The sequence below is a fragment of the Brassica napus genome, chromosome C1 (genome assembly GCF_020379485.1).
Source record: "Brassica napus cultivar Da-Ae chromosome C1, Da-Ae, whole genome shotgun sequence".
In the NCBI taxonomy this organism is placed as follows: domain Eukaryota; kingdom Viridiplantae; phylum Streptophyta; class Magnoliopsida; order Brassicales; family Brassicaceae; genus Brassica; species Brassica napus.
In genome coordinates, this window is record NC_063444.1 from 41,357,023 (window position 1) to 41,375,304 (window position 18,282).

Genomic DNA, 18,282 nt, shown 5'->3' on the forward strand with positions numbered 1-18,282 from the left:
CCTCTCCTTGACAACACAGAGACTGTGTCATTTAAGTTTGGAGGAGGTACCAAGTATTTGATCACGTTTGCTTTGATGATTTTGAGTCTCATGCATTGCATTATACATATATATTTGCATAAAAAAAAATTCATTTAGTTTGCATCATTTGCATTTCTAGGAGAATCTAGAGCATATAGGTTGCATTTACTTGCATTGGGAGCAATGATTTGAAATGCCTTGTAACGAACATTACTTTGCACCTGAGTAGCTTATGCACCTCTCAAAAACACTTGTATGCTTCGAGCCTTGAAGACTCTTCCTGAAACTTGTTGATTTCTGAAACTCAGTCTTTGAAGCCAACTACAACCTTATTTGAACTGAACGAACTTAATGCATCTTGCTCATGGTCCCTTGTGTACTGAATCATGAATATACACACTTGAGCTGTCACATCCTTTATGCCAATCTTTTTTGACAAACTCTAGTGGTACACCATTCCCAAAATCCCTTCCTCCTTTTAAGCTTTCATTATTTGATGAGTGAGACATTTTTCGGAAAGCCTTACATGTGCATAATGTTGAGAGTATCGGGAACGACAATGCTTGGTCTTCATTCTTGCTAGATTAGGCACTCTATTGTCTAGCTATAGGTGGGGGTGAGTGTGGTGACTATGGTTTGGAAGCATGAAAAGTTCAAAGGAAAAGAATAGACTCTTTGTGTTTAAATGGATAATCTTATTGGAATTAATAGATAAACGTCTAGCTCGAGTTTATGAAAAGTCTTGGCCTCCGAAAAAAAAAAAATTATATATATATATATATATATAAAAAAAAGAGAAGATAAAAAGAAAGAAAAAGGGGGCTAGCAAAGTTGTTTAGAGCTAAGATTTGTTTAGAAGTTAAGAAAATCCTTTATAGATTTCAAAGAAAAAGAGTTTTATGTGCAAAGTATTCTTAGGATCTTTTGGTGAGAGATGAGAGTTGGGTTTGACATTGGAAAGTGATTGTGTAACCTGTATGTTTGGGAAAAGGGTAGAACAATGGAGATTGAGCATTGTATGCATGAGTTGGTCTCTTTCTTAGATATATTATGTGCAATGTCAAGGCTACTTGTTTTGATAGTAAACCACTTTAAAAGATCATGGATTTTGAACCTCTTGACCCACTTCAATAAAAGCATTCCCTTACTCAACCAAATGATTTGGACCAATTGACCATTTGCAAGAATTCACTTAATGCTATGCTTAATGAACTTGAGAGTTGGCTGATTTGCATGTGTGAATGCATGATGATGAGTGTAAGGATGAAAATAGTTGAGATAGGCCTAGAGAAGCTAGAGTATAATGAGAGAGGATGTACTAATACTGAATTTAGATGTTGATTTGAGTGCTTTGTGTGTTCCTTTTGGCTATGAGCTCCCACCTTCAAACCTCTCTCCCTATGAGTTCTAGAAAGTTCACTTGAGGACAAGTAAAAGAATAAGTTTGGGGGAGTTGATATCTTGCATATTTACATTATTTTATCCATTCATCCATGCGCATTTTGATCGTATAGACTAGGATTTAGCCATGTTTAGGTTGCATTTTGCATACATGAGTCTTTATCATGTATTGGAGTACCACATGGAGTTCTTGGGTGCGTTTGGAGCTCAAAAGAGGTGATTAAGGTGATCATTAGACGAGCAATGCATGGGAGCGACCTACCGGAGCGACGCCATGAACTCGCTCGCCATTTACGCTTCGGAGCGACCTCCTAGAGCGACAAGGCGAAGTCGCTCCAGCTCCTAGAGCGACCTCACCACAGCGACACCCAGAGGTCGCTCGGGTTGTGTCAATTTGAGAGCGACGAACAAGCCGGGAGCGACCTCCTAGAGCGACACCCTAAGGTCGCTCGCGTCTATGGTTTCTGAGCAAGCCCGGAGCGACGTCTTCAGAGCGACACAGCCAGGCCGCTCGCGAAGAAACGACCCGGGAGCGACGTCTTCGGAGCAACACAGCCAGGTCGCTCGCGAAGAAATGACCCGGGAGCGACCTCTCACAGCGACAAGCCGAGGTCGCTCCGCGTCTATTTGTTTGGCCGAATTCATGTTTTCTCAAGGGCCTTTTGGTCATTTCATTATGCACGTTTTTACTTTTCAAAACCTATGTTTTTAAGTACCTTTTTGTAGCCACCAAAAGGACAATCTCTTTTCTGAAGAACAACTAGTAAAACTTCTTTTGGATTCAGATTTCATTGCTTTCATCTTGTGTTCTTGTTGATTTCTTATCTATTTCTCTACATGATTAATCTGAAATCCACCATGGGTTTAAAAGGAATCATGGAGATTAGTGAGTAATCACCTTTTGAATTCATGGGTTAGGGAGATCAAGGGTGATTAGGGTAGTTCTATGATGTTTTAGTGTAGATCATTCTTGTTCCTTGCTAGTAGAGTATTCATAATGCATCTTCTGAGTTGGCCACTCAAAAGTTGATCAATAGGCATTTCCCACCCAAAAGGTGTTTGATGAAATGCCTGAGACAACTCTCCTAGGCTTTTAGTATACTTTGCCAAAGACATTTGTTGTTAAAGGTGCTAAGATAGTTAATAGACTTGTTAGCAATGATTGCTTTCACATTATTCAACCAAAGACATTTGATGTTTGAGATATGTTAGCAAATGAGCATTCATCTAGACATAGAGCTTGATTAGAATTGTGTCTAGGCTTAAGGTCGATAGTTTGATTGATCATTTGCCATCCTTAGTTCGATACTTGATCACCCAAGGTCTAATCCCTATGCCCATGAGTTTTCTTTTCCCTTAGTCAAGAAAGTATCATTCTGTAATTGCTTTCTAGTATTAGTAGTAGTTTAAAATCCATCTAAATCATTGGTAGCACTTAGATTAAGTGAGTACATATATTCTCGGTGCTTTGATATCCTTCAGAACTGGTTCGACATTCACTATACTACAAAATTTGTCTTAGGAGCCTTAAAAACTCCTAACATCAGATGCATCAACCAGACACAGTTTCCTCGCAAATTTTTTGAAAAAAAAACAAAAAAAAATTAAATAAAAAATTGCAATAATTATTAAATATAAATTTTATTAAAATAAAAATGTATACGTACAAATACAAATCTAAATACATGTGTATATACAAATATTATACAAAACCACCACCGGCGTGACTTTGACGACATCGGCGAACCACCACCGGGGTAACTTTGGTCAGGTCTCCGCCTCATCTCGTTCCACTCCGGTCAAGTCTCTGCTTTGTCTCCTTCCACTCTGGTCACATCTCCTCGTCGCCTCTTTCCAGTCCGGTTATGTATGTGTCTCATCTCCTTCCACTCCGTTCACATCTCCTCCTCTACAACTTCCTCTTCTTCTTCTTCTTCTTCTTCTCTCTCTTCCTCTTCTTAAATCTACACAAATATCAATATACAGTTGTTAAAGAAACTATATCTAAAGGGATTAGGGTTAAAGAATCTGAATCCATATCTGGCTTGAAAGCTCACCACCTTCACATAACTCCATCGCCACCTCGATTTCTTCATGCCTCCTCTCTCCGCCGCTGTTTCAGAAGAAATCATCCACATAAGACTTGTTCAAGGTGGTGGTGGTTCCTCTTCCCGCCGTCCTCCTCTTTACTGTCTTCTCCGTCACACTACCACTCATCCTTCATGTTTCATCACTGTTTTTCTCAGTTCTGTAAACAAAACAAAAAAATTACTACTAGAAATAGCTAGAGGTGAAGCCAGAGAAGAGAAAGACGAAGAGAGATACCAGTGATGGTGGTGGTGAAACCCGGTGAGGGAGGTGAAGCCATCAACTGTTGCAGAAAGAGATAATGGATGAAAACGAATAAACGACGAAGAGAGGAGAGGAAAAGAGAGAAAGGCAAGAAGCACAAATAATTTATGTCCATTAGATGGATGATACAATCAACAGTTAAGATTAGTTTGAGTCAATCCTTGCCACATATTTATTCAACCAATCATATTTTACCTTCTTTTTTATTCTTTACCATCCAATCAAACACAATAGTTGTATGTAAAGGGCTAATGGTCGTGGGGAAGAATGTGACTACCGGAGTGATTGTGTTTTTGGTGATTGTGTCTAAGAACATTTTAATTAAGTTTTTTGGCATTTTAACTAACGATTCATTTAATAAAATTTTAGGATTAATATTTGAAATAAATAGATTTATAAATGAAACTTAGAGTTCGGTGATTTTTTTTTATAATGTTTGAAGGTTAAGTATTATGTTTATGATTTAGGGGTTTGAATTTTGAGAGTATAAGGGTTGGAGTTTGTATATGAAGGTTTGTGATTAAGATTTAGTTTTAAACGTTTAGATTTGAAGTTTATATTCAGTCTATGTATGATTTATGTTTGAAATTTCAAGGGTTTAGGGTATAGAGTTTTTTCAATGATTTAAGGTTAGTGTATTTGGAAGTTATAGATTAAGATTAAAAGAGAAAAAAATTAGTTTATTTTAAGATTTTAGGTTATAGTATGTAAAGATTACAGCTTTGGATTTATTTTAGGGTTTCGTTTGGGAGTTTTGTTATGTTTCGACTATATATATTAAGTGATTCGGTTCAAAACAAATAATTAACGTGAAAATATGTTTAACATTTTCGGGAAATTTAGTTGACATATATGAGTTATATAAGTTATAAGGGTTTGATGTTAATTACTTGTAATAACAAATCAAGTGTTGGGACTTAAGTTCATAACTATAATTAATTAAATTTCTGAAAATATTTTCCGACGTACATTTTGTACATTAAATGATTCAATAAAATGTGTTATCCGACACCAAAATCCTTGATGAAACCCAAACCGTTCAAGTTTGGAAACATGGTTTGCAAGGAAATTGCAACAAGTCGCTCGCAAGTCGCTCGCAAATCCCTTGCAAATGTGCAAGGGAAATTGTATCCCTCGCAAATTTGCAAGGAATTTGCGAGAGATCCATTGCAAATCCCTTGTTAATTTGCGAGCGTTTAGATTCTCTCGCAGACTTCCAAGGGAATTGCGAGGGTCCCTTGCAAATTCCTTGCAAATTCATAAGTCAGTGACTTTAGGATTTCGTTTGGGGTTTTGGTATATTTTGGTCGACTAATATATATTTTTATTTGCTGTTTGAAAAAATAATTAACATGATTTTAAGTTTTTTTATAGAAATTTGACAGGTATTTATTATATAAATTATAGAATTTTGATGTTTAGTACTTCGTAATATTAGTTCAAGTGTCTGAAAATACTTTTCGGTGAATATTTAGTTGACTGATATTGATTAAACACTAAATATTTTAATTAAAATTTTTATTTATTAACTTTATTTGATTTTATGAAAAAAAGTGAAAATGTATATATCATTCTTGTTCTTTGCAAATTTGCGAGAGAAATGGAAGGAAACAAGATAGACATATAAAATCCTCACAAATCTCTCGCACATTTGCGACGAAAACATCCCCTCGCAAATTTGCAAAGGATATGCGAGGACTTTGTTACTTCTCTCGCAAATCTCTTGCAAATTTATGAGGGAAAGTTTTCGTTGCAAATGTGCGAGAAATTTGCGAGGATTTTACTTTTTCTTGCTATTCCGTTGCAAATTTGCATGGAAAAGTTTCTCTCGTAAATTTCCGTCGCAACCAGCGTGTTTTCTCGTAGTGAAGGTACGCATAAAAATATCCGAATCTGGTTTGCTGATTAGAAAATATTATATCCAATGTTATTGATCGAATCTGTAAACTAGATGTAAACTTCTCGTCTATTGGTAAATTTTATTTATTTATTTAGACAGAAGGGTTACAGATTGAACACGATTTTTAATTCAAACATATAACATTAATTGAGATAAGCCCATCTTCAATCATACTTCATTTTTTAGTCTAAACATCATTTTAGATTAAAATATGCTAACTCCAAAATAAAATAATAGCTAAGGTTACTCCATTTATTGAGTAATTTTACAAATTACTCTATTTTGGAGCTAAACTTTTTTTATTTATAGAATTGTTATTAAATTTTAAATTTTTTTATTTCATACATTTTTATTTATTTTTATTTAATACTTTAATATTTTAAAATAATACAATAACACGAAAATATGATTTCCATAAGAGAATATTTAATAATTTTAAATAATGATGCATAAACTAATAAAAATACCAAAACTAAACATAAAAATAAAAAATAAATAAAATAAGTGATTTAATAATTCGGTAAATCATTTCTAGAACCACCTAGATATGTAAAGTATTGTCTAAACAATAAAAATGACTGATTTTTTTTTTTAATTACTCGATTTAGGAAAGTCAAAGATAAAGAAACCATTATTCATTATAAAAATACATTAGTTGACCATTTGTGAAAAAATATTATAATGTTCATTATAAAACCAAAATATGCTATCTTACATATATATATATATATATATGATTATTGTACTTTTAACAATAAATGATTAATTTGAACAAATTAAATTTTATGGAAGTTTTCTAAACATAAATAAGTTGGGGTTCATTTGTATTTTTTATAAATAGAAGGTATTAATAACTATTATTAATTAAATAAAATAAAATTATTTGAAAATATTGCTAGATTAATACATTTGAGTAAAACTCAACTTCATTTCGATGTTGCGCCATTTTTTTATAGTAAAAAATGAATTAATACATTTGGGTGTTGCACCACTTTTAAGTGTATAATCTTCGATGCCAAGAGCCAACAAGCTCACATGGGCAACAAGTAGCCTTTACGAGGTTGCCTTTTTGATTGTGGTCATTCTGTTTTGGTAGAGTAAAATTAGAAAAAGTTATAATATAATTGTACTAAAGAATTACATATAAAATGAAAGTTATTATTTATTTCCGTTCCTCTAGTGATATTTGTGTTCTCTAACCAAACATGCAAATGTAAATGTTATAACATTCACATTGGTTGAAAAATTCCCTAAATTTTTAACACACGTTTTTATAATTTTATTAACTTGACAAGTGGCAAGAGAGTATCTCCAACAATTACAAGAATCTTTCTTTCTTTTCCTATTTATTCTTTTTATTATTTATTCACTATAAATTTTTTTGAGACTCATTACTTTACCTGTATATTTGGGCAGTGTTCCCATTGTCTCGGACGATTTTGCCCTGTCCATCGAACTCTGAATACACACCGTCTATTTAAGACATAGCTAGCTCTCATTACCACGAGTTATTGTTAGTATACTCAGTCCTCACGTCTCTCCAACTCGAAGATAACTCTCTCTTTTTTTCACTATCTCTCACTAAATGACAGGTTTGACGCCGGAAACTCAAACAGTCCCGACGACGGCACCGGCAACAAAACATGTACCGGAGTTAGGTCCACCGTTGAAACCAAAGAGGAACAAGTATGCATTCGCGTGTGCAATCTTAGCTTCCATGACTTCCATCCTCCTTGGTTATGGTTAGCTTTCTTGTTAACCTCTTTTTCCGGTCAACGTAAACAAATATTAATCCACCGCTAATTATACAAACACTGAAACACACACATTCATTAGTTTTCATTAATATTTTTTTTGTTAATATGCAGATATAGGAGTGATGAGTGGAGCACTGATCTATATCAAGAGAGATTTCAAGATCACTGATCTTCAAGTCAGTATTCTCGCCGGAATACTTAACATTTTTTCACTCATCGGTTCTTGTGCCGCCGGTAAAACGTCCGACTGGATTGGTCGGCGTAACACAATCGTGTTTGCCGGAGCTATATTCTTCGCCGGAGCAATCCTCATGGGATTGGCTCCTAACTACGATTTCCTCATGTTCGGGAGGTTTGTCGCCGGAGTAGGAGTCGGTTATGCTCTCATGATTGCACCTGTCTATACCGCCGAAGTCGCTCCGGCATCTTCTCGTGGCTTTCTCACCTCCTTCCCTGAGGTATATATATATATATATATATATATATAAATGCTAACGCGTAACCAAACTAATTAATTACATCAGTGTAGACTAAATCTTCGTATTTTTTTATAGATAACTATAATAATGATATTATTATATACTCAGTGTTTGCAAAATGACAGAGTAAGCCATCATCCATTGAAAGAAATACACACAGCTTATTTATATTTGTGTATAATTTATGTTAATTTAGCACATGATGTATTTTGCAGTAGAGGACAAAAATGATTTGAAATATATGGTTGCAAATGGTTATTTTTGTTTATAATATGGAAGAAAGGAAATAAGTTTTTACAAAAGATTTATATTTTTGTTTCATTCCAAAAATGGGATATATTTTAAAACTGATAAATATTTTATGGATGATATTTAGTGATGCTTTCCAAACAAATTTGTCCCACAAAAAAACATTTCAGTTGCAACTTGCAACCGATGTTTTCTGTAAGAAAATGTAAGTAGATGATTATTAAGAAATGGTTGACTTCAAAAAGAAGCCGTTGACTTTTCATTCATCATCTTTATAACGATGCATGGTTTTTAAACGAGATGATGACGTCGTGTACAGGTGTTCATCAACGCAGGAATAATGCTCGGGTATGTATCAAACCTCGCCTTCTCCAAGTTTCCTCTGAAGCTTGGATGGAGATTCATGCTCGGCGTCGGTTCTGTTCCTTCCGTCTTACTAGCGATCGGCGTTCTCGCCATGCCGGAATCTCCACGGTGGCTCGTTATACAAGGCCGTCTAGGAGAAGCCAAACGCGTCCTCGACAAAACCTCTGATTCTCCCTCTGAAGCCGCTCTTCGCCTCGAAGAAATCAAAGAAGCCGCCGGAATCCCCGCCGATTGCCATGACGACGTCGTTCAGGTATATAAACACAACAGTCTCTAATAGACTCTTGCTCCCAAGTTTTGTCTCTAACTAACCAAGAAGTGGTAGTCAAATTATACTGGTTAATGACTTATTAAAGATATATTGGATAACAACATGTGTATTTTGTGGACCAACTAGTATACACCGTTAAAATATGATTATGAAGTGAAGCCAAGTTTGTAAATCCAAAACGAAAAATATTATATAAAGACTGTAACTTGTTACTAGTTAAAGGAATAAATAGAATGATACGAATAATTAGTTATGAAATTTAATGGAATGAAATCAACATTTCATTTATTCCAGAATTTACTTGGTCTGGAATGATTTTTCAATTGAATGTTAATTTTTTTCTGGAATAATATGGAATGAAATGAAATATATTTTCTATTTTAACTGGTGAACTAATTTAAGGAATACAAAGAACTGAAAAATTCATGAAAATTTTACTCCAAAAATTTCTACACTAACTCGACACATTAGATCAAATTTTTATTACATGTTTATCGTCAATATCCACTTATAGTAACTGGTTTGTTGTAAACTCATGATAAACTGAATTTAACAATTCTGATCACATTTACAGGTTTCGAGGAAGACCAGCCACGGCAGCGGAGTATGGAAAGAGCTTCTAATCCGTCCGACTCCAGCCGTCCGCCGCGTCATGATCGCCGCGATGGGAATCCATTTCTTCCAGCAAGCCACCGGGATCGACGCGGTGGTCCTCTTCTCACCACGAATCTTCAAAACCGCCGGACTCAAAACAGATCACCAGCAGCTTCTAGCGACCGTAGCAGTAGGAGTAGTGAAAACATCATTCATACTAGTGGCCACTTTCCTCATCGACCGAGTCGGAAGACGGCCACTGCTTCTCACCAGCGTGGGAGGCATGATCCTGTCTCTCGCGGCGTTGGGAACATCTCTAACGATAATAGACCACACAGAGAAGAAAGTGACGTGGGCTTTGGTGCTAAGCATCACTACGGTGATGACTTACGTAGCTACGTTCTCGATAGGAGCTGGACCTATCACATGGGTTTACACCTCTGAGATATTCCCGTTGAGGTTGAGGTCACAGGGGTCGAGTATGGCCGTGGTGGTGAACAGAGTGACGAGCGGTGTGATCTCCATGACGTTTCTTTTGCTGTCGAAGGCGATGACGACGGGAGGAGCGTTTTACTTGTTTGGAGGGATTGCGACGGTGGCTTGGGTGTTTTTCTACACTTTCTTGCCGGAGACGCAAGGGAGGTCGCTTGAGGATATGGATGAGCTTTTTAGTGGCTTCAGGTGGAGAGACTCCAAGAGTAAGCCTAAGAACAACAAGAACTCCAGTTCGAACCCGCAGGTTGAGATTGGACCAAACAAACTGAGAGCATAATAATGTAAAAGATTCAAAGATGCATAATAACTTATTAAACAAGTGGAATCGTTTTGAAACACAAAATGACAGATTTACAGCACGTAGTAAAATATCTTTAGAGATAACTGGTGAGAAAAAACACAGAAACAAGTAACCTCTGTTCAAGCAAACAGGGTGGCTCCCACAAATGTGAAAGCTTGACCACTGTGGAGTAAGACACAATAACAGTTTGGAGCTATCCTTATTTATTTTCTAAGGGTGATAGTTTAGTCTCATTCAAGTAATATACATTACATACATCCTCGTGATTTCTTACAAACAAATGTAAAATAATTGCCTGACACGAGCATATAACTAATTCAATATGGGTAGGCAGGTAGCATGACTCACCAACAATGTAAGCTTAATCATCATTCCCTGTTTTTCATCAACATTATATACATTTAGACTGTCTCACTAAAATTCCAACAACAAAAAAAAAACAGAAAAAACCTCAGAGCTAACTGCTCCAAGAAGCTACGAATGTGATTCTTGAAAGGCAAAGGAAATGTAATACCTTTTTGTAACTGGATACGGTTGCTGAGAAAGAGTAGTATCAGTTGAAGATGCAGAAGGCGGTAAACCGGACTGACATAAACGATAAAATAAAATCGATGTTAAGGAAATTAGACGAATGTAAAAACGAATACAAGAACAATAAGAAATCGTATTCGCTAAGAGACATGGAGTCGAGATATGATCTATTTCCTTAACTCAAAATATTCGCTCCGTTAGTGAGACGAGGCTGTACGAATATAGAGTCCCAGGATACAACCATGGCAGACGAATCACGCCTCACTCGTGATCGCCCTATCGAACTATAAACTCTACGAAACACTCTCGTATTTATGACTTACGGTAAGGGATTTTTTCTGCTGGTTTCGATCTGAAAAAAGTTGAGAAATAAAGGAAGAGGAGAGGCGATATTTAAAGAGACGGAGAAGACCCACTTCCCGCAACAGCTGCTGCACGTGGCCGAGAATCTCACGGAGATCGAGGGAAGTTGAGTTCCGAAACTTCTTACTCAAGACTCTCTCTTATCTCGTTTAAAACTTTCGAGAGGATAAACTGCATGACATTTTTATTTTCTAGACAAACTACTTGTCGTTTTAAATAAAATTGCATGCTGTTTTTTCTCAAAATAAATGGCAAAACGTTGAGCTTAACTTGGTCCAAAAAGAATAGTCTTATTGGGCCGGAGGCCCTGACCCAAGACCCAAGACCCAAGCCGAGCCGAGCCGAGCTGGCCGGCGGCGGCGGCGCGCGCGTGGGGAGCTCTCTCTTCCCCTGAGCCGTTTAATCTAGTGTAAGTGTGTACACTTATATATACTGCTCGTTTTCTCCTCATGTAACCGATGTGGGATGTCTATAAACTTCTTCATTAAAGTCATTAAAGGCTTCTTTAGTTGACACCCGCATGCCCATTTCTTTTCATCATTACCAATTTTTATTAAAGCCTTTGTGCTTAATAGATTGGTCCAACAGAAGATGATAGCAATGAATCTCTTCAAAGCTTTAGAACTGAAAATAAGAACACGATACTTTTTTGGGCAATTGATATTGCCTCTTTTTGGCTTTTCATTGATTTATAAAGAAATGAAACAAAGGTTGGAATCATTTATTTCCTACAATACTGGAAGTGGAAAGGTGGGAGTTAAGGTTCCTGATATCTTGCATATTTGCATTGTTTTAAACTTCCATTTTGTACATAATGATCATATAGATTAGGAGTTTAGCATCTTTAGGATCCATTTTGCATTCATATGTCTTAATCAGGTAATGGAGTATCCTATGGTGTAATCAGAGGTGTTTAGAAGCATTGTGATCCAAAAAGAGATGAAGAATGGAGATTGATCAATCATAAGGCGAGCCACCCCGAGTCCACTTACCCGCGTCACCGAAAGACCAACTCAGAGGGGCCACGCGGGAAGAAGCAGCGTGGGATCACTCACCCGCTCGCACAAAGAAGGAGTATCGCCGAAGGTCCAACGCGGGGAGGATGACGCGGGTTGGTGCCGATCGTCTCAACCCGCGTCGACGTGTTATCTTAGTCGAAATTTTAATGTTTTTAAGGGCTTTTAAGACTTTTTAATGGAAACCATTTGGTTTTCCAAAGACATATAAATACTCTTGTAATCCTAAAGTTAGGATCTTATCTTGTTTTCTATCTAATACCAAAGAACTTTTAGGTGAAAGATCTTATCTTGATCATTTTCTCTTGTGATTTGCTGGATTAATCTGATCACTAATCATGATTAGCACCAAATCATCATTGATTCTTGGGCTCATCATGAAGAGTAGTGAGTAGTCATCTTTGGATTCATGGGTGAGGGAGACTAAGGGTGATTAAGCTAGATCTAAGGTGTTTTAGTATAGATCCATCTTGTTCCTTGCTAGTAGAGTACTTTTAATGCAATTTTAGAGTTGGCCTCTCTAAAGTTGAGCTTTAGGCATTTCACACCTGAAAGGTGTTTGATGAAATGCCTGAACCAACTCTCCTAAGCTTTTAACATTATTTACCAAAGAGATTTGTTGTTAAAGGTGTTAAGATGGCTAGTAGACTTGAGATTAATGGTTACTTAGATAACATTCAACCAAAGAGATTTGATGCTTGAGTTATCTTAGTAAATGAGCATTCATCTAGAGATAGAGTTTGTTTAGGATGGTGTCTAGGTCTAAAGTAGAAAGATTGGTTGAAAGTTAACACCTTTAGATTGAAACTTGATCACTCAAGATCAATTCCTTTAGCCCATGAGTTCTCTTATCTCATAAGAAAGAAAGCTTTGTCCTTTATTGCATTTCAGTAGCATTCTGGTTCAAAAATCATCTCATCAATTGATAGCACTTAGATCAAGCATGGTATTGCATTCCCTTTGCTTTAGAATCACTTAGAACTGGTTTGACATCCTTTATTCTACAACATTTGATTGGGAGCCTTGAAACTCCTATCATGAGTTCCTAAACTATAAGATGACTTAGTCTCCCATGTTAACAAAATGAAACGACAACAAGTATGAACAAATACTTAAATTACTTCCATTCCAAGGCACCAGATCAAACCAATAATTGATTATTGCGGATATTTCCGGTTGGTATTGTTGCTCGGTTTGACTTCCTGCAAACTGGTTCTATGTGTCCATCAGAATAGACTCATAAAAGGAAACACAAGTTTTCACAAGAATATGTTCTAATTATATTTTCACAAGAATATGTTCTAATTTTAACAATGTTAAGCAGCATAGATCTATCGCATCAAAACTATACAATAGAAATAGTATAATATGCTCATAATATATATGATCATAATATATATTTACAGAAAATAGTATATTGATTCGATAACATTGGTGAAATATAAACCAGAGGATAATCCATGTCAAAAGACAAAACACCTCCCATCATTACTGAAGCAGATAGTTTGAGAAAATGAACCCTCGAGAGGAAAACGAAGAGCGTCAATAATCTGTCTGCTTCAGTATGTTTGCACTGTTAGTTTGAAGAGCTAGCAAGGACTGGTTTGGATTTGAAAACAATATATTATGGGCTAAGATTAGTTCATTAAATGAAAATGCTACTGAAAACTATAAGGGGGGGGGGGGGATTCTTATTAGGTGATTTTAGTTTTTCTTTAAAATATCACTAGGTTGCGCGGGTTTGTTTTCATTTATTTTTTTATAAACATTTTGTTTTCAATTCTAAATTGATATATAGTATAATATATATGTGTGATACACTAAATATGAATCTTTGCTACTACCAAGTTAACAGTTGTGATTAAGAAGAAAATGGTTTTCAATTCAATTGGTGACGCGGAAAACAAGTAAACTAGAGTTTGATTCAATTTAACAAGAAGCTAGCCTAGGGTATTTCATTGGGTGTTGAGCGAGAGCCAAACAATTATTCAAGCGCGATGCAATGCTTTCTAGAACTCGGATCACTCAGCTGGAACACCCCACTGTCGTGGCGGTGATCTCTTTGCTGGTCGATCCCATCATCTAATTGTCGTTGATATGAGAAGCGACTGCAGGCCTTAGAGATCAGGTCCGATCAGTTCACTTACTACCCTAATATCTACTTTCGCTGATTAGGGATACTAAGCTCATTCAATACATGTCAAGCTATCTCCTAAGCGGTTAGCTAGGCGATAAACTTAGGATCTAACATCAAGTGATCAGATTAATGGAAGCCTTAAGAATAGTATGAATGAAGAATAATCAAGAATAACTTATCTATGTTTAGCTCATATTTCAACACCCTAAAAACCCTAGGCGAGCTAGATCACTACTCGATCATGGTGCAAGCAATCAAAGACATAGATTCTGAATGAAACTGCATAATAATAAGAGTAGTAAACAAAGGGTTCAGATGGTCTTCTCTATGCGAGAATGGATTCTTCTCCCTTACAAGTTGCAGATCGCAAAAGCTAATAGTTCTCTTGTAAAAAACTAGCGTCCCCCATTAAAATAGGATAGGTGGCGTCTTTTTATGGAGGCGCCAATAGGTAGAAAAGATATTAGGGCAACAGGGCCTTAATTTCCGAAAATAGAAGCTTCCTTATTTGTCGGGAACAACCTCGGGATCACTCCGTCTGCTTGTTCTGCTTGAGTGTTCTCCGCAAAATGCTCCAAAAGGACAGCTTCTCTTCAAGCACCCTCTCTTCATTCTTCTACCAACTCCAGACCTGAAAAGGATCAAAAAGGACTAAACTGACACGGATTAAGGACTCGAATCAATACGAAAACACCTATACAATGATGTGAAAAACACCATATATCAATGTGTCTATCAATTTTTAAAACATAATAAGTTTACGATATATTTTTTTTCATTGAATAGATTGTTTCAAACTTTCACATGTATTTGTATCTTCTTATATATATATATATTTTCAGATTATTATTTCATTATTAAAATCGTAACGATATATATAAAGATTAATAAAATATTATTTTATTGTCATATTCAAAGATATTGTAATATTTCACAAATTTAGAAATTTTTTTAAAAAATAAACTTTTCGCTTCATAGATTTATATTATCGAGTAAATAATTAAACATTTAATTTTTAAAATAAACTGTATAGTTTTAAAATTGTTTTCAGTGGTTTAAGGTAGTAAAGATTAATAATTGTTAGATAATGATTTTTGTTATTTAAAAAAAAATCTTTATAATTTTAAAAGTTAACATCAACAAATATTTAAATAATTAACATATGGAGGTATAGTATTACAACATTACATTATATCTATTTAATTTGTACTATCTATAAATCCAATGGATCATCTATTGTTTAAATCCAATTATTGATAGCACAATAAAAATTTATGTTAGGCCCAAAATTTAAATGATAAGATTAGAGATTAGATGTAACATGACTTTATAGGAATAAGTCTATTAGGTCCTTTTAAAAAAAAAATCATACATGAATCAAGGTTGTGACTTCTATTTTAATATATAAAATGATATTTAACTAACGATTTCTATGTATCAATTCAAATCATCTGTTATTGAATATTGAATTTGTATAAAACTATTAAAAGTCACTTGAAATCTTCAGTTATTCAATCAGAAGTTTGTAAAACCTATATCAAATCTAGTGTTATTCAAAATATATCAGTTTTTTCGAGAGTTTGTAAGAAAAGGGATTTGAGAAGACTTTGCACCATTATTTTACTTAAAAATAGGCATAGTGAAATCTCACCTCCACATATGTTATTTGAAGAGATTTTATGAGAACTTGAATGTTTGAAAAAGCTGCATAAATATTCTAGATCTTCTTATGATCAAATCTGATTCAGAAAAAAAAAAGAAATTCTTACTCAACTATGCAATAAGACAAATCGGATGATCACCATTTCGTTTTTATGCCCGATGAGAGGATCCCATGATTCTCATTTGCATCTGAATTTTATCATTTTAAGTAGATAATATGTAAAGGAAGTGTCTATTATAAATAAGAGAATAATGTATTAGGATATGGTTTATCCCGGTTAATGTTAAACGATGATATGGGTTTCTTTTTGCTTATGTCATCATATATATATGAACCAATGTACATACTTTCATAATCAATCAAGATACATTTTCATAATCTCAATATGGTATCAGAGACTAACAAACTTTTCCGCCTTCTTTCTTGATTTCGCGAGCGGAATATCACTAGGTGATTTTAGTTTTTCTTTAAAATATCACTAGGTTGCGCGGGTTTGTTTTCATTTATTTTTTTATAAACATTTTGTTTTCAATTCTAAATTGATATATAGTATAATATATATGTGTGATACACTAAATATGAATCTTTGCTACTGCCAAGTTAACGGTTGTGATTATAGTACTTTAGATTCAATCCAGAGGACCAGTCTACACTTTACTCTTATAAGTTTCAATGTCAAGTTAAGAAGAAAATGGTTTTCAATTCAATTGGTGACGCGGAAAACAAGTAAACTAGAGTTTGATTCAATTTAACAAGAAGCTAGCCTAGGGTATTTCATTGGGTGTTGAGCGAGAGCCAAACAATTATTCAAGCGCGATGCAATGCTTTCTAGAACTCGGATCACTCAGCTGGAACACCCCACTGTCGTGGCGGTGATCTCTTTGCTGGTCGATCCCATCATCTAATTGTCGTTGATATGAGAAGCGACTGCAGGCCTTAGAGATCAGGTCCGATCAGTTCACTTACTACCCTAATATCTACTTTCGCTGATTAGGGATACTAAGCTCATTCAATACATGTCAAGCTATCTCCTAAGCGGTTAGCTAGGCGATAAACTTAGGATCTAACATCAAGTGATCAGATTAATGGAAGCCTTAAGAATAGTATGAATGAAGAATAATCAAGAATAACTTATCTATGTTTAGCTCATATTTCAACACCCTAAAAACCCTAGGCGAGCTAGATCACTACTCGATCATGGTGCAAGCAATCAAAGACATAGATTCTGAATGAAACTGCATAATAATAAGAGTAGTAAACAAAGGGTTCAGATGGTCTTCTCTATGCGAGAATGGATTCTTCTCCCTTACAAGTTGCAGATCGCAAAAGCTAATAGTTCTCTTGTAAAAAACTAGCGTCCCCCATTAAAATAGGATAGGTGGCGTCTTTTTATGGAGGCGCCAATAGGTAGAAAAGATATTAGGGCAACAGGGCCTTAATTTCCGAAAATAGAAGCTTCCTTATTTGTCGGGAACAACCTCGGGATCACTCCGTCTGCTTGTTCTGCTTGAGTGTTCTCCGCAAAATGCTCCAAAAGGACAGCTTCTCTTCAAGCACCCTCTCTTCATTCTTCTACCAACTCCAGACCTGAAAAGGATCAAAAAGGACTAAACTGACACGGATTAAGGACTCGAATCAATACGAAAACACCTATACAATGATGTGAAAAACACCATATATCAATGTGTCTATCAATTTTTAAAACATAATAAGTTTACGATATATTTTTTTCATTGAATAGATTGTTTCAAACTTTCACATGTATTTGTATCTTCTTATATATATATATATTTTCAGATTATTATTTCATTATTAAAATCGTAACGATATATATAAAGATTAATAAAATATTATTTTATTGTCATATTCAAAGATATTGTAATATTTCACAAATTTAGAAATTTTTTTAAAAAATAAACTTTTCGCTTCATAGATTTATATTATCGAGTAAATAATTAAACATTTAATTTTTAAAATAAACTGTATAGTTTTAAAATTGTTTTCAGTGGTTTAAGGTAGTAAAGATTAATAATTGTTAGATAATGATTTTTGTTATTTAAAAAAAAATCTTTATAATTTTAAAAGTTAACATCAACAAATATTTAAATAATTAACATATGGAGGTATAGTATTACAACATTACATTATATCTATTTAATTTATACTATCTATAAATCCAATGGATCATCTATTGTTTAAATCCAATTATTGATAGCACAATAAAAATTTATGTTAGGCCCAAAATTTAAATGATAAGATTAGAGATTAGATGTAACATGACTTTATAGGAATAAGTCTATTAGGTCCTTTTAAAAAAAAATCATACATGAATCAAGGTTGTGACTTCTATTTTAATATATAAAATGATATTTAACTAACGATTTCT

General features: G+C 34.8%; 1 protein-coding gene and 1 long non-coding RNA gene across 2 annotated transcripts; one reads left to right on the forward strand and one right to left on the reverse strand.

Annotated features, from left to right (window-relative positions):
• Positions 1-3,044: 3,044 nt before the first annotated feature.
• On the reverse strand, positions 3,045-4,263 carry LOC111211717. Its single transcript, XR_002662674.2, has 3 exons — positions 3,748-4,263; positions 3,483-3,670; positions 3,045-3,386 (listed from the first exon to the last, which is right to left on the reverse strand). It is a non-coding gene; the product is annotated as an uncharacterized LOC111211717 (long non-coding RNA).
• Positions 4,264-7,162: 2,899 nt separating this feature from the next.
• Positions 7,163-10,228, forward strand: LOC111211722 (polyol transporter 5). The gene is made up of 4 exons (XM_048744535.1): positions 7,163-7,416; positions 7,543-7,889; positions 8,479-8,778; positions 9,371-10,228. Exons 1-4 carry the CDS (start codon positions 7,260-7,262, stop codon positions 10,160-10,162), a joined length of 1,596 nt encoding a protein of 531 aa, XP_048600492.1. The 5' UTR covers positions 7,163-7,259; the 3' UTR covers positions 10,163-10,228.
• The last annotated feature ends 8,054 nt before the right edge of the window (positions 10,229-18,282 follow it).